Here is a 13837-nt window from a genome sequence, read left to right as displayed (position 1 = left end):
TAGGGGAATGCTGTCCTTACGATTAAGGTATCTTGTGCCAGCTTGTACAGTTCAGTATTAGCAGCAAATATTCCTATAGCATACTGGAGAAATAAGTACTGAACTCTGTATTAGCCTGGTCTATAAGAACTACTTAGATAACCAAGCAACAACATGGTCTAGAAAAACCTATTAACTCCTGGAGCGACCACGTTTTTTCCTTATTTCTGATGCTAATTTTAACCAAATACAATATTCTCTCATACTTTATTAGCTGTAGAGACATACAGATGCATACACTACAAGACAGCAAACTAGAATTGTGATCTCTAATGAAATGTCCTTTACTGACGGAGTACCAACATCAAGCTCAGTTCCCCCATGGACATAAAAATACTCATTCTGTCCATCTTGAAAATGTTGACATTTGAGATTTGGTCCAAAAAAAACCCAAAACCAGTGGCAGGTCTCTTTCAGTTTTAACTCCACAAGATATAAAAAAAATGAGTTTTTTTCTTTTTTAGAAGTAGCAGTATGACAACAGCTTAAAACACTGAAGTTATTTTAGTATTTGATGTCTAAAAGATATATATATTAGCATTTAAACATATAAAAAATCTATGAGATATGGTATCTAGAAGATATAAAAATATCAATGTCAAATTTGAATTTAAAAAAATAGTAAATTTCCAGTTTTCTTACTAGAATATGGCTAAAGACATTTACTTAAATTTGGGATTTCCATCATCTTTTTAAACCCCAGTAAAAATGGAATCAGAGTTCACTAACTTGAGGTACTCTATACTCCTGCAGATACCTATGATTTTTTCCAATTGTTTCTTCAGAAGCTTTTGCTGAAGAGCTAACCTCTGCTGCAGTCTGATATGTTATTGTATCTTAATAGGCCTCTGTTGATCTTATCACATTGGTGAACCTATTTACTGCATCAAACCTAAATACATTTTAATCCAGCTCAACCTGTGTGGTGCCAAGTGTCAACTTAAATAGCATATTATCAGCATATTGCATAAAAGACCTTTTTTTTTCCCCCCCTGTACTGTTTGGGCTATAAGTTGGATCTTCATTCGTATTTTCATCACAGGTTCCCTCAAAATCATGTTAGTGAAGATATCAATTAGACCTCCAAATAAGGAATGAGTACAAAATTCTACAAGGTCAAATGAAACCTTTTAGAATACTATCGTTGCCTGCCATAAAAATATGTTTGTACCACTTAACTGTAAACATTATTCTTCAGTTTTAAAAATGTATTTGTAAGGTGCACTTTGCTGTTGCATATATAACCTGACAGGATTTTTATTAATACAGTGGGAATTATTAGTTATATGTTAATTAGAAAGTTAGAAGATGCTTTTGTCTCTAACACTACCTCATATATTATACAGCAAGGCAACTAATTTTAAATCTTAATTATACAGACATGGCAAATAATAAAACTATGTAAAATGTTAGGAAAAATATATGCATGTGTCTTTAGAGATGTATTTTGAAGAATTCAGAAGCCTGGAGCTCTTGTTATTCTTAGAGAGTGCTTCAGAGTACTGAGGACTTTTGAAAATCTGACCAATCACTTAAGATACCACAGTGGAAGCTGAGCTCTTTTGGAAATGTGTTAATTTACAGTATTTCATATCAGATCATAATTTTGCATGAGATCCAGTGATCTGTATTTTTTCGAGTAATAATCCCAGCTTTTAGGAATGCCATGTATAAACTACATGCAGTACTAGGCATTTTTTTTAATAGGAATGTTTTTGTACTCAACTCGTGAACAAAAAATATATTTCTGTCTGTTTGGGTTTTCCCATCAGTATCAATGTTCACTTCAGAGCACCAGAGCTCAAAGAACCTGATACATTTCTCTTTGGGTATATACATCTCAAACTTCTGCCATGTAATCAACACTAATCAAGATTTCTCCATTTTTTCTATCAGTGTAAGCTGGAGGAAGTTGACAAGAAGTGCTGTGATGAAAATTTGCATCTGAACCAATGGAAGGTTTAAACAGCAAATTCCAACAGCCAATTCTCTCAATCTGATGGACTTCATAATAATAATAATAATACAAGGGCATATCTGAATCCATCAGTGCTAGCAAAGTTGCTGTCTGGGTACATACATTTTTTAGCTGGCTCAGCAGTCCACTGGGAATCTCTACTGAGCACTATTGTCATCTTCTGAAGCCAGCCAACGAGAGGTCGTGGTAGTAATTCATTCTCACCACTTACTTTTGTCAGGCTTCACAAACAAGGCACTAGTATTTTTCTGTGCTACTAAGTTCGAAAAGCAGGTTGCCTCATCAGCTTCTTCAGCTCTAGGCAATGCTTTTATCAGGCCTGAGTATTCTTCAAGAATATTCTCCAGGTTCTAAAATACAGTGCTTGGAGAGGCTAACAAAAAAGAGAGAGCATATTACTTAATCATGAACTATACTAGTATTTGCAAGAAAACAATAAAGCTGTTAAGGACAAGATTAAAAGACAGTAACATTCCTGTAGGTTGCTCACATTATAGAATGTGATTTCAATACATCAGGTATTTTAAAATGTCTTCCCTCCCCGAACCAAACATTCGGTCAAGAAACTCTATAAATAATAATAAGTGTACCATAAATAATACTAACAATAAATTAGTTTCTTATTAATAACTGGATAAATGGAAAAGTTTGCCAACACGAAATTATATGGTTTCCTTCTAATATCTAAAACTATTTAGAAGCCTTCCAGAATTTTTTCTTATGTTTCTCTAAATATCAGAGGCCTCTTAGTTTGGAAAAGAAATTATTTGCCTGGGTACAAAAAGCACAACTTTTTTTCTTAGGGTCCCAGGTGATACTAACTTCTAGGAACACTCCAACACTAATACAGAGATAACAAATTCTGTGATTCTGTGAAATAGTGAACAATAGTCGCATTTCATCAGCCTAATGTTCCTCTTGGTCCAATCTCCACCTGCTTTAGAGGATGATGCAAGAACTCTTGCAAACATCCCAGGGTAAGGTATTAGGGAGGCACGGTTTCCTCAGAGCACCAGTAAGAAATCTGCCAGTGCTTTTGAAGCAGTCTGAAACTTAAGTTTTTTTAAGAAATATTTCTTTACAGACTTGACAAATTATTTTGAAAATCTGCTTACACCGTTAGAGATACTTTGTAGGAATAGATATATTATGCTTTGTATGAAAATGAATTTTTTTTTTTCTGGTGTGATTTTTCCTTTCTCTCCTTAACTGGACAAACATAAAAAGTAGAACTGTAAGGTAACATGCTGAGTGCTAAGCTCCGACCTTACCAAAACCACTGGAGAGCATGTATCTAGTTTTTCTTACATTAACTTCCTAATGCTTCCATACAATTAGAAAGACAAGCTAACTCAAGCTTCTCTTCAGAGCAAGTCCATTCATATTTCTATTTCAACCCCATGATTGCATCCACATACTCACCCAGAGTGCCCTTTTCTGTTTGTTTGTTTAAAATAGATCTTCCTTGAGGTACACAATGGACGCTGTGCAACTTTGAAGTAAAAGTAGCAGAGCTAAAGCTAAAAGGAGATGCAGCAAGCTAGGGGAGCCAAGGAGGGACAAAGAACAGCCTGGAGGGAGCTTCCCAGTTTCTCCAGGAGCAGAGGGAGCCCTAGGCTGGGGACCACCAACCAACCCAGCCCTGCAGAACTGGCCAAGGACTGGGAGGCTACACGGGATGGCTCCAAAATACCCAGGGTGTGTGTGGGGTGTCAGTTTCTCAAGTAATGAAAGGGCAAGCATGATGCTTGGAGGGCAGATCTCCAAGAGGCAACAAGGCCCGAGACTCTCAGCTCTTTTTGGCTCTGGCAACCCAGGCCAGCTCCTCACTGCGCCCTCCCTTCTAAAACCATAACCTGAACCCTCTCCTAAAGCACAGCTGCAATACCGGCCCTGTTCTACAACAGAGGAAAATCTACTGCACTGAATTCTACATACGTGACAGACTGGACAGATTCAATATGCTTTTTGCGACACTGACATCGTTGAGGAAGGGTGGGAAAGCCAACCTCTGGCTATCCTCTCTTCCCCAGAGCCCAGTATTCCCTTCCCCCCCCAGGGATGCATTCATAGTGAGTCTCTAGTAGAAGTACAGATGTACATATATTACTTTGAGGATTAATAATAATGTCCAAGTGTGCAAAAAACCAGACCAAACATTCTAAGAAAACTCCAAAGATTTACTGAATTTGCATATACAATAAATGCAACTCTCAAGATGTAGCTTTATAATTCATCTACTGAAAATAACGTCAGTCTACTGCATGTGTCAGATGCTTTTTCACTGTTGCCCTCTAGTTTTGCAATCCGAGATCCAAACTGTACAGCCCTTTTTGGCAAAATGGTCGAGGCTGTAAGGCCAAACTCCTTGGCTGCGAGGCGCAGAATCAATTTCTCACCAATTCCTCGAGGTAAAGCCAAGTCAGCTTTTTCTGAGATGGGCAGAGAATTCAGGAATGAAACAACATCTTCATCAAGAAAAGGAAACCTGAAGGAAACATACATGGGGAAACATCCTTTAAAAACTTCATACAAATAGTCTTGGTTTTCCCCTTTACCACATACAAAGACTTCAGAGCCTGTGTCGAATCCTAACTATAGATGTACCCTAAATGTTAGTATCACAGTACTGAGGCAAGTCTCCAAAGCACTTACACTGTCTTGAAGAAAGAAAACATACTATATCATGTCTAAACTCAGAAGCCTGGAAGTTTTCAAAACCCAAGCAAAGAAAAGAGTAAGAACAAGCATCAGAAATATTGTGTTTATACAAAACAAAAATTATGAAGAAAATCAGAAAGTACAATGGAAGAGCAAGATAAATTTTAAAGTAACACTTCTCAAGGAAACTTCTAAGTATTTAAAAACACTGTATGAAGCTACATTGTAACTTTGGAGAAAAAATATTTACACAACAAATTCTGACACCATTTTGAATTCCAGGCATTCCTATCTAATCACAAGCATGATCAACAGCATTGCCTGTCCACAACTGCAACTGCTAAACTGAAAATGTGCAACTAAGAACAGATTTGGAAAAACACTGGCACAAAGATCACCTGAAAAGACCTTTCATGCACCTGAGTGGCCTCTGCTACTGGACAACACCTAACGAATTTTTTGCAAGCTGGTGGTAGCATGGAGGAAGTAAACACAAAAATAAACTGATTAACTATTCTGACTTAACAACCAGGAAATGCAGTGGATATTGATCATGCCTCTGCTGCATGGACAGGAATATGTGGCTTCTATGTTATGTTGTCATTCTCCAAAGTCACTCCCCAAGTGACCACACCAGAATGCTTCAAAGTTGTGCAGAAGACACTGCCACTTAAAATGACAAAACCAACTTGATTTTGACTGTTCAACACCCATTGCTGCTTCTTAAAGCTTCCAGATGGAAATCCAATGTTCAAGTTGCTAAATTTCCTTAAGTAACTCTTCCACAGTACTACAGTTTTTAAAGAACAAAAACAATAAACTCCCACAACACAGTACACATTAATGAAACTTCAACAGATCTTAAGAGACAATAAAACGCATACAAGTTTCAATTAAGTTTTCTGTTGGAGTGTTAAAAGCAGAATCTAACTGGTAAAACCAGTTCTGCTTCATGTTAAAACAAAAATACCTGGCTTCTTTTCCATGATCACTGATAATCCTGTCATCTCTACCAAGATTTCTAGAAGAAATGCGATCTAACTCCATTTCAAGTTCTTTATTCAGACCCTCTAAGCCATATTTTTTGAAGCAAACACGATGTCGAGAATACCCAGCAAGCTGTTCATCTGCTCCAATTCCTGTGAGCACAACCTAAGAAAACAGAAGAAATCTTTCTTAGTATCTATGCAAGCTAATATTATGTAACAGATCTTAAATGTTTAACTACATCTTAAGGAGAATAACTTCACAGAATCACAGAATCACTTTAATACACATCTTCTAAATATATTACCTATCATGATGGGATGTGCCTTAGACATTTACAGAGCCTGAAACAGTTTCCAATAAAGTCACTGGAAACTTGAAGTAGGTTCATAATCAGACCTAGAAATACACACAAACATTTCTACTGAGGCAAGGAAAAAAGACACCAAAATAATGTTGTGGGCATCACAAATACACCAGTATCTTTGAAGAATGTCTTTGTTAGTTTCTATTTCAATAAAAAGCATTTGTTAAGCACCAGCCTTTATCAAAAAAATTGTTGCTGCAGATTATGCAGCGTGTTGTAGGTTCTAAATAGTCATCTGAATGTACACCCAGATTATTGTTAATTTACCAGCAACTGGGTTAGTAACAGCTGCATTACACGAAATAAAAACATGCCATATTGTTCTGTCTCCTCAATGATAAGTACATAAAATGTTATCAAGAGAAAAACACTACTACATCTGGGCCATTACCGTGCCTTCAACAGCAATTCACTATAGAAGTGGAAACACAGTCAAGTGTGTTTTACTAATCTGACACCAGCTAGTGGTCAACTACTATTTACCTGTGCACAGTAGTAACTGATGGGAGAATGACAATTTCACTTCATGTTTTATTAACTCATGACCCATTTCAACATATTGTGGACCTAAGATGAATTTGTATGTTTAGCAAACCTGAGATGCACATCCTTAAGTAGATCAGTCAACTACATCAACTGTGTTCCACAGCAGCAATTTTTACACGAACTATTGCGTTTGGTGGGGTTTTTGTTGTTGTTTTTTGTGTTTTCAAGATCTAGCAATCAGTAGAAAAGTAACAGAAGCCTCAAGAAACAAAGGCAGCAGTCAACTGTGAACTCCTGAAATTAAACAGTTGATTCTTCCCTACACAAACCATCAGGAATTGGGAAGTGAGAAATAAGAATCAAATTCCCAAGAAAATCATTTAGTTACTAAAAAGATTTTACTTAAAACTACATACATGAAGATTTTTGTAGTTCTGTCTTTCAATCAGACTCCAATTACAAAAGATTCCAAGTCGTCATCTGTTCTGCCATTATTAATTGCTACTTTGTCACATACTGTGCCTAAGTAACAAGCTAGTAATTTTACAGCTGTTGTTGCTTTATATACATACAATATAGCTATATATACATACTGTTGTTGCTATATATACATACAATACAGCTTTGTTGGCACAAAGCAGTATTACTTAGTACTTCATTAATGTTTATCTCTGAATTTGTTAACCAATTCAGTTTGGACTGAATAGCAGTTACCCACTACAGGAGTTGAAACACTGAAAGTGACAGATGATTGTTGTTATTTTTTTCCTAGTCACGGCTGTTGCTTATTCAAGCTCAATGAAAAACCACACACATTACATGACAGAAGAACGGAATGCAGTTTTTAACTCCAGAATGACACAAAGATTATAGTACAGAACTGTTCTATATTCTGCCACTGAATTTCAGAAGCCTTATGAATATTAAAGTTCTGAAACAACAGAACTGTTTCTACATTCACAGGTCAAGCATAAGGCAGAAAACAATCAGTACCTTTGCAGGACTTTTATATGGTTTCCATTCTCCTTGGTTACTAATAAAACCCTCTCCTCTGGAAGCAAACCAAATTGCACAGCCAATGCTGTCATCCAAGACTGTATCCAGTGGATAAATTAAGTGATTAATGCATTGTTGTCTCATTTTTTTCAATTCCTCTAGTGTAACATTAATTTCCACAAAGTTCCAGGTTCTTGAAGGGTTAATGGCTTCTAATTCTTTCAGTCCTGCCCTACCAGTGATTCTGTCCGGAACATTAAAGCAAGATAAATGAGCACCAGTTTTAGCATCAAGATCTTTACAGCTTTCTGGAGGACAAAGCAAATCAAGTGGTACTTCCTGGTTGGTATGGTTTTTAGTGGTACCCTTTTGCTTAGCTTGTTCTTTTATCATGAAAGCTACATTGAGAAGATCAATTGGTTCCCCTAAAGGCACATGTTTATCAGCCAGGGCTGCAATAACCATAGAATCAATGCCTCCAGAAAAGAGCACTGCAATGTGTGCTTTCCTATTAGACATGCTTGGAACTTCTCTTGTTTTCTGATCTCCATCTCTAAAGAGACATAAAACCCGTCTCTTCACCGCTTCATTTAAAACTTCAATAAACTGATACACTAATTTTTTCTTGTGTTCCTCTGCAAGAAATCCTTGAAGGGTTTCTACAGAAACCCTATGGATAATGTTGCTAACATTAGTGCCTGGACATTCACCTGAAGCTTCAGAAATTGTTTTGTTTAAGGGAATAACTGGTGCTCTGAGACACAGTTTTGATTCATTCATCATGAGAGGAATGTGGTTTGGTAAGTCTTTTGAAACTTGGTCCAGAACGTTAACAAATATTTCTTCTACTGCTTTCTCTGTGCAGCTGTACTTCCATGGAAACAATGTTAAAGACAAAGATTTGGTTGTTGCACAAGCTTTGAGATCAATTTTGAAAATTCCAGATGCTGGGACTTCTTGCCATTGGTTACCTGATCCAGAATAAACACTTACAGATGTGAGACAGAAAGCACCGCCAACCTCATTACTGAATTGCCAAAGCAAACTACGACGACCAAAATAATCTCTACCAAACCATAAACTGTGTCTAGATGCTTGATAATAAATAAAAGACCACGGACCCTGAAGCGATGAAAAGAGTGACAAAATGTCCGCTTCGCTACTGCATGATGCAAGATGATGAAACAATACTTCAGTGTCGTTCTCTAGATCTCCTACATGCACTCCATTGAAAATTTCTCCATTCCAAAGAAAAATATTGTTATCGGCATCTTCCAGAGGCTGAGGAGTCATCGGTCCCCTCAAGTGAAGTACATGGCCAGAAAACAGACACTCATAAGAGAGATCAGACACAGTTTTTATCAACTGTTGGCTACTGTCTGGTCCTCTTCTTCTAAGAAGGCAGAGCATGTCTTTATTAAAGAAATCATGAACAGCATGCTGGCTACACAAGGTAACAATGCAACAAATGCCACACATTGTGACTTTGAGTTCAGATGGACTATTTCTTGATTTTAGTCTTTTCTGAATTTTCCATCTCCTGATGTGCCTTCTTTAATTCATCTAATGTATCTGTGTAAGACAAAAACATACGATTCATCAGTTTCATAAACCGCTAAGTTTAGAAGTGAGTTTATGACTAGGTAAGTTTAAGAGTACATCTAAGAAATCAGTAACTCCAGCTACTTGTTCAATTAAAGAGAGAAACATGAAACACTAAGTAACAAAAGTGCTATAGTATTGATATAACACAAACATAGCTCACTGTAGCTTACTCCTCTTTAATTATACAAAGATTATAATCTTTTTTCTCTCCCAAAGAAAGCCACACTACAAGTATAAGAATCAGGGGAATGGCCAACTATTACTATATAATCACTATGATTTACACATTTGTAATAATATGAAAAGTGAACTGTCAATTAAAATGTTAACACTATTAACTCAAAGGAAAGGAGATGAAAGTAGCAATTGTTCATTCCAGAAAATAAATTTATACATTTCTAACATTTGTTCAATCCTCAACTCTCTTTATCATCCATTCTCCTATCTTAATAATCCCACAGATCCATTCTTTCACCTACCTAAAGATTTCTAGCTTACCTTCCAGTTTAACTTGTCATTATTTTCTTCCTACTCATCCCATGCAACTTTTAGACTTTTTTTTTAATTTTTAAGGACAAAGCACTACACAGCTTCCCAAAGGGCACTGAGAATAGTGACTCTTCTGTGGGGCAGATGCTCTCACTCTTCCTACATCTTCAGCACTTGCTCTTTTATCACACCCACATATCAACTTTCACATTTATCCAACTCAGAAAAACAAGCACGTGTCTGAAGTCTACCTTGAATCTGATATGCGGTTGCCAGTTTTTCATCTTAATATACCTTTGAAATCATTAACAGCTACAAATACAGCTTTTAAATAGTTAACTATTTGATCAACTTTTACACTGTAAACTTACTTTTGGATTGAGATAGCATTTCTGTTCGGTCTACAAGGAAGAATATGTTGCTATTGGGTTGCTGCCTATAAACTTTCTGTAAAACAAAAACAACGCTGCATTAAGTCAAAGGAACAAACTGCCAACCACACTGCAGCAGACGCTGGTGCAGGTCCACTGAGATACCCCTTCACTTTTATGCCAGAAGGGTAAGTTTTGCCCTGACAATACCAACATTCTAATGTTGTACCATCAAAAACATTTCATGACCAACCCATGACTATTCTGCATTCCTCTTTTCCTCATACATGAGGGATCACATTCTATTTCAAAACACATACACATGAAAAGTAAGGATCCCTCATGAAGTCTTCTGATCAACTCAAACATCTTAATCAAATAAGTCAGATAAAACATAAAAAGGCAAAAAAAACCCCAACAACGTACTGTGTTACACTACACAAGTGTACATAATCAAGTCATTTGGAGGACAAACTATTCCGAGAACAGAAGACCACATCAGCACTAAAATCTGTATTAAAACAAATTAAAAACAGTGTGCTGCAATTTTGTTTCCCCTCTTGTCTCTATGCTTATTTCTCTGATGCTAAAATGAAATAGTCAAAAGCAAATTTGTAAATACTTACCCGGTTCTTCTTCAAATTAGAGAGCTCATCAACTACAACCTTCTGCTCTTTAATCTGAAAGGCAAAAGATGCACTTCAATTTAATTATTAAAAATAAACCACTATATTATAATCCTGGTGGTGAACACGCTTACTGATATTTTAAGACAGCTACATGCATATATAGTTGCTGTTCTCTGAATAAACCACTGAAGACAAAGCGGAAGTAGAGATAAAAATGAAATACTAAATAACTGCTCAAGAAACAGGTTATCTTGCATGGATTGGTATTTCTCCTACCCTCGAAATCAATCACTACTGGGATACCAGAGTACCTCTAGCTATTTATAATCAGATACACACATTTTTCTCCCAAAAGAAAACATGCAAATCGCTAATAAAACATCAAATAACTTTAGAAAACAAAACAGCATAATATCTACAACACACTTTATAATCACAGGTATTCTCCGGATTCAAAGTGAAAACAATAAAAACCCAAAACCTCTAAAACTGTATTAAGAGCAACAGAAGCCTTTCTATTGCTCTGGAGTTTTGCACAAACTTCCTTAGTGGGATTTACCACTGGCAGAGGTGGCAGGTATTCCCATTTTCTTTCACGATGACAGCTGTCAATGCTAAAGAGCCATCAGGAGGATCATCATAAAAGCCAACAAATAGAAGAAAATCTGGTCAGCAGGCACTTAATGCTTTTTGTTAGACAAACAATATGGTTTTCTTTCTTCTTCCTTTGTGTCTCCTGGAATTGGTGCAACAGTAGAAAGCTGCCGCAGAGCTATGTTAGCCAAACTGAACGTGGCATACAGAAAAGACAACTTTTCCAGCAGCTACATCAATATCTTACATTTACAATTCCAACAGACAAAACAGCAGTGTCACCTACAGACTGGACCAGCCACTTACGCATAACAGAAATTACAACCTTCAATACTGTTAAGTCCTGGCTTTACAGCTTCCCAGGCAATCAAAATCCAGCATACAGCTGGATAAACACATAATGCAGTGGGTGAACAACCGGCTGATGGGTAGGGCTCAAAGAGTTATAGTAAATGGGGTTACATCAGACTGGTGACCAGTCACTAGTGGGGTTCCTCAGGGATCCATCTTGGGGCCAGTGCTCTTCAATATCTTCATTAATGATTTGGATACAGGACTTGAAGGACTACTATGCAAGTTTGCTGATGACACAAAATTGGGAGGAGCTGTTGACACTCCTGAGGGCAGAGAGGCCCTGCAGAGAGACCTAGATAAATTAGAAAGGTGGGCGATCACCAACCGCATGAAGTTTAACAAGGTAAAGTGCTGGATTTTGCACCTGGGACAGGGCAACCCTGGGTGAACGTACAGACTGGGGAACGAGAGGCTGGAGAGCAGCCCTGCGGAAAGGGATCTGGGGGTTCTGGTCGATGGCAAGTCGAACATGAGCCAACAGTGCACCCTGGCAGCCAAGAGGGCCAACCGTGTCCTGGGGTGCATCAAGCATAGTATTGCTAGCCGGTCGAGGGAGGTGATTGTCCCGCTCTACTCTGTACTGGTGCGGCCTCACCTTGAGTAGTGTGTGCAGTTTTGGGTGCCACAGTATAAAAAGGATATGAAGATACTAGAGAGTGTCCAGAGGAGAGCCACAAAGATGATGAAGGGTTTAGAGGGGACGCCGTACGAGGAGCGGCTGAAGTCACTAGGTCTGTACAGCCTAGAGAAGACTGAGGGCAGACCTCGTTGCGGTCTACAACTTCCTCACAAGGGGAAGTGGAGGAGCAGGCGCTGACCTCTTGTCCTGGTTTGGCCAGTGACAGAACTCGAAGGAATGGCAGGAAGATATGCCAGGGGAGGTTTAGGCTGGATATTAGGAAAAGGTTCTTCACCCAGAGGGTGGTGAGCACTGGAACAGGCTCCCCAGGGAAGCAGTCATGGCGCCAAGCCTGACAGCATTCAAGAAGCATTTGGACAATGTCCTCAGACACATGGTGTGAATTCTGGGGTTGTCCTGTGCTGGGACAGGAGTTGGACTCGATGATCCTTGTGGGTCCCTTCCAACTCAGGACGTTCTATAATTCTATGATTCAAAAATACCACTGACTTTATACAATCTGGCCGCGTGGAAAGGAATTCATTTTTTGAGGGAAAGCAGTTCCATAGGACTTGACGGATTTCATACTAAACAAAGCTATTTATGCAGATTTATGAGGAGTGCCAGCCTCTGTCACTGAAATCCCTTGGGACTTTTTGAGAAGATACAGCTGAAGTAGATACTACAGAGAAAAGCCTCCCTGCGACTCACCTGCCATTTCAAGCTCAACTGAGAGCAGTTAAGCACCAAAAAACCGATCTGACAAGAAAGCTAACGGCCGACAAGAGCTCGCCACACGACAGACGCTCTCCTCCGAGCCCTTCAGCGAACACCGCGACAGGAGACCCGGCTGCCTGACAGCAGCGGCCCTCCTCTTCTGCACGCTCATCACACCCGAGGTTCCAGGCTTCGCGGGGCCGCCGCCCCCCGGCAGCACGGCCCTGGGCGTGCCTCAGCGCGCCCCACGCAGCCAACAGCACCGCGGGGATACGCGGCGGGGGACGCGGCCTCAGGCGCCGCCGTTAGCCGCACCGCCGCCCCCTCCCTCCCGGCAGCAGGCCGCCTCAGCTCACCCTCCGGCTCAGCTCCTCCTTGTAGCGCAGCTTCGCGCTCTCCCCCTCCTCCTCCTGCCGCGGCGGGCGACCCGACATCCCCCCCCGGAGCGGGCCCCGCCGGGCACCAGGCGCACGAACCCACCGGCAGCGGCGGCGGCGCCAACGGCAGCTCCGCGCGCGGCACGTCCCGCGCGGCGCAGCCAGCCGCGGCAGAGCATGCGCGAACAGCCCGGCCGCGGCGTGCGCGCATGCGTGCGGCAGGGCCAGGCGGAGCACCAATCAGCAGCGCTTCCCGCTCTGGAGGCATAACTGGGCACGCGCGAGGCGTTGGGCGCGAGCTGGGGTGGTTGGCGCGGTGGGGCTGTTGCTGTCGTACGTGCCGTTGGCGGTTATGGTGTGAGGGGGCTCGCGCCCCACGGCCCCGGCCCTGTCCATGTCCTTGTCCCTGCCCTGTCCCTGCCGGCCGCGGCCTGGCCCCCTGAGAGAGTTCCCGTGAACTGAGCTGTCACCTTGTCTGTGAGGGTGTGGGAAGGCCCAGGTGAAAAAGCTGTTTGGAGCGACGTCTGGAAAAGGGAGGCCTTGTAGAGTGTGAGGGGAAGGGGGGGAA

General features: G+C 40.3%; 2 protein-coding genes across 2 annotated transcripts; both read right to left on the bottom strand.

Annotated features, from left to right (window-relative positions):
- Positions 1-4176: 4176 nt before the first annotated feature.
- Positions 4177-8993, bottom strand: ASNSD1 (asparagine synthetase domain containing 1). Its single transcript, XM_068407712.1, has 3 exons — positions 7512-8993; positions 5649-5830; positions 4177-4505 (listed from the first exon to the last, which is right to left on the bottom strand). Exons 1-3 carry the CDS (start codon positions 8991-8993, stop codon positions 4244-4246), a joined length of 1926 nt encoding a protein of 641 aa, XP_068263813.1. The 3' UTR covers positions 4177-4243.
- Positions 8903-13415, bottom strand: ASDURF (ASNSD1 upstream open reading frame). The gene is made up of 4 exons (XM_068407713.1): positions 13249-13415; positions 10606-10659; positions 9980-10055; positions 8903-9086 (listed from the first exon to the last, which is right to left on the bottom strand). Exons 1-4 carry the CDS (start codon positions 13324-13326, stop codon positions 9016-9018), a joined length of 279 nt encoding a protein of 92 aa, XP_068263814.1. The 5' UTR covers positions 13327-13415; the 3' UTR covers positions 8903-9015.
- Between the last annotated feature and the right edge of the window lie 422 nt (positions 13416-13837).

This window comes from Nyctibius grandis, chromosome 9, assembly GCF_013368605.1.
Source record: "Nyctibius grandis isolate bNycGra1 chromosome 9, bNycGra1.pri, whole genome shotgun sequence".
In the NCBI taxonomy this organism is placed as follows: Eukaryota; Metazoa; Chordata; class Aves; order Nyctibiiformes; family Nyctibiidae; genus Nyctibius; species Nyctibius grandis.
This window is presented reverse-complemented; position numbering and strand designations above follow the sequence as displayed.

Excerpts from the sequence above, each read along its gene's own strand:
- ASNSD1 (XM_068407712.1), bottom strand. The coding sequence starts at position 8,993 with ATGTGTGGCATTTGTTGCATTGTTACCTTGTGTAGCCAGCATGCTGTT. Across the intron at positions 5,831-7,511 it reads CATATAAAAGTCCTGCAAAG|GTTGTGCTCACAGGAATTGG; the intron begins GTACTGATTGTT and ends CTGTTTTCTTAG. Across the intron at positions 4,506-5,648 it reads GATCATGGAAAAGAAGCCAG|GTTTCCTTTTCTTGATGAAG; the intron begins GTATTTTTGTTT and ends TGTTTCCTTCAG.
- ASDURF (XM_068407713.1), bottom strand. The coding sequence starts at position 13,326 with ATGTCGGGTCGCCCGCCGCGGCAGGAGGAGGAGGGGGAGAGCGCGAAG. Across the intron at positions 10,660-13,248 it reads AGGAGGAGCTGAGCCGGAGG|ATTAAAGAGCAGAAGGTTGT; the intron begins GTGAGCTGAGGC and ends TTTGCCTTTCAG. Across the intron at positions 10,056-10,605 it reads CTAATTTGAAGAAGAACCGG|AAAGTTTATAGGCAGCAACC; the intron begins GTAAGTATTTAC and ends TTTGTTTTACAG.